This window comes from Penaeus monodon, chromosome 41 (assembly GCF_015228065.2).
Source record: "Penaeus monodon isolate SGIC_2016 chromosome 41, NSTDA_Pmon_1, whole genome shotgun sequence".
NCBI lineage: Eukaryota > Metazoa > Arthropoda > Malacostraca > Decapoda > Penaeidae > Penaeus > Penaeus monodon.
In genome coordinates, this window is record NC_051426.1 from 6,933,094 (window position 1) to 6,935,593 (window position 2,500).

At 40.3% G+C, this 2,500-nt stretch overlaps 1 protein-coding gene across 7 annotated transcripts in view; it reads right to left on the reverse strand.

Moving 5' to 3' along the window:
* Positions 1 to 2,500, reverse strand: part of LOC119598634 (trichohyalin-like) — a 44,362-nt gene that overhangs the window by 4,054 nt on the left and 37,808 nt on the right. For all 7 annotated transcript variants that reach the window (XM_037948329.1, XM_037948328.1, XM_037948325.1 and 4 more), the window contains 2 exons: positions 1,688 to 1,802; positions 1,370 to 1,474 (listed from right to left, as the gene is read on the reverse strand). In XM_037948329.1, the coding sequence (XP_037804257.1) occupies positions 1,370 to 1,474; positions 1,688 to 1,802 (220 nt within the window). The remainder of the gene's footprint in view (positions 1 to 1,369; positions 1,475 to 1,687; positions 1,803 to 2,500) is intronic.

Sequence of the window (2,500 nt, forward strand, 5' to 3'; positions counted from 1 at the left end):
TTCAATCCAGGGTTAAAAAGCGCATCTTCTAATAGCTGACATTGCCATCAGTGCCAAGCAATATCATAAAGGCTCAAGAAAAAAAAATCAAACAACTCAATGAATTTTTTTTTTCTCAATGCTCTGTAAGCATCACTATGCATCATTATTATGAATATATTAGTATGTAATATCATTTTAAATAATTCATTGTGTTAATAAGTGCTTCTGAGTTACTGTTACTAATCATAAATGTTATTATAATGGACTGCATGCATATATGTGTATAGACATATGAGAGAGAGAGAGAGAGAGAGAGAGAGAGAGAGAGAGAGAGAGAGAGAGAGAGAGAGAGAGAGAGTGAGTGAGTGAGTGAGAGAGCGAGCGTTAATCAACGGTCACACTAGTTGTCTATGGCCGAGGATCCCCGTTGAGTATCTGTCAGGTACAAGGTGGGATTGGTCACACTACAGTGTCCCCCGAAGAGAAACGTCGTCCAAGAAAAGACCTTAGAGTCTATAATAACTGCATGTACTCTGTATCGAAGATAATCGTGGATTCGATGAATCTTTCAAGAAAGATGACACTAAACTTCCACTTACTTTATTGATTATCATACAACATAAACCGTGCCCAATCTTTCAATAGATATAGGAGATCTGATAATAAGCTACCCAATGATATATGTCGCTATTAGGGTAATCGATGCACGAGAAATATAATTATGGGGTGATATAACCTAAAGCTGCTATAACTCAGATTGAATAATATATAATTTAATGTCAATCGTGACACAGCCTTGCCAGCTGTATGATTATACACCGTGCAAAAGTTTCTTGTTTATTTCATTCCTTATTGCTATTGTTAACTTTCTGGTATTCTGACGTCTGTGGCTGGTCTTCTTTGACTGTTCTCTGGATCTCACTTTGTCCAGCAGGGAATGAATTATTTCCAAAATGAGCTCCGTGTCTCCAGGGTGTCGGAGTGGGTGTGTTTGTATTCAAATGAACGTCAGTCTTTTATAATAACTGAAATATATATTATTTATTTCTACGGTGTAATTATACCTAAAATTATATAATAATCAAAGTTTAGACGATCAATCAATAAGTTTCCTAGTAACTGCACAAAAGTTTTAGCTTTGGCATCATCTATCATCATCTAGAAGGGGCAAAAGACCAACACAGCGGTTCCCGCTTGGTGCCGTGGTGTGCAGGGATTTTCATCACGATGTCCCTCTTAAAAGGGGGAAGTATCCCGCTCTGTAAGGGAATCACCGGACTGACAAGCGTAGTGTGACCGCCACTTTTGAAAAAAATAAATGAGGCCTTTAGTAAATGCAAACGCCTAAGAAAAAGCCAGCGACCCAAACGCCCTCGCCGCCACTCACGCTCGCGAGGTCCGAATGCAACCAGCCCAGCGTGACGCCCAGGAAATCGTGCGGCTCCTTCTGGCCATAGTCTCTAAGGTATTCGTCAAACACACCAGATATTTGCTGCGGGAGGAAAATGGATGCGATTAGGGGGGAAGGGGTATGGAGGAGAGGGGAAACTAGATTTTGCATCTCTGTTATCCTTAAGCAAAGGGAAGTCAGATGTTGCACTTGTATATGTGGCTAAAGAGAAACAAAATCAGATCGAAAGCATCTTGGATACAACATTCTCTATCTGGTTCTGATTTGGTTCCTCTTCTGTCGACCTCAACTAACCTTCATGCCTGTGACTGCCTCGAAAAGGTTACCCCCCTCGGCCATGGCTCTTACCAGCTTGCAATAAGCTGTGGCAACCCTTCCTTGCTGTTCGCTCTCGTAGTTGATATATCTCCTGTTAGAGGAGAAGATGTGGGAGCTATATTAGAAAAAGAGAGGAAGGGAGAAGATAAGAAAATACTCAGATTTTCAAGATGGTGCCGGGTGCCAGGTCAACGCCACTTCCTTCCAAGAAGAGGGTAACCCTGCGACCTGCTTCCTGTTTGACTTAATATAATGATTTCATTTGCACTTGCAGGCTTCATCAGATTGATTAATTTTTTTTCCTCATAAAACTGCACTCTCAATCAGTTTCTCTGTACTAGATATGTACAGTTAACAAAATAGTACTGCACACATTAGGCCTCCTTTCTCAAGAGTAGAGCAATGCATTTCTACTCTCGTTGTTTATCTCTTAAAAAGATTCATAGTCATTTCACATTCTATCGAAATCCGTTTTCTTTCCTTTTCACTCACTCCCTATTCCCCTAGAGAACCGAGGGAGCAAACCACTCTAGTTACTGCATGGAATGAATGAAGAACTGTAATATGGGAACATACATTTTATTTCTTCACCCACTTTATTGTATTCCTTACTCGCGTTATCCGTTGTTTACTTATACAATAAAATATGATTGTATTTGAAGGCCTGTTGCACCGACTGGAGAACGTGAGCGCGTAATAAATTATGAAAATGGAAACAAATGAAGGACAAGGAGGACCAAATTCCTATGTTCCCTTAACTGTGCACCGACCTTATCCTTTCTTCTCTTA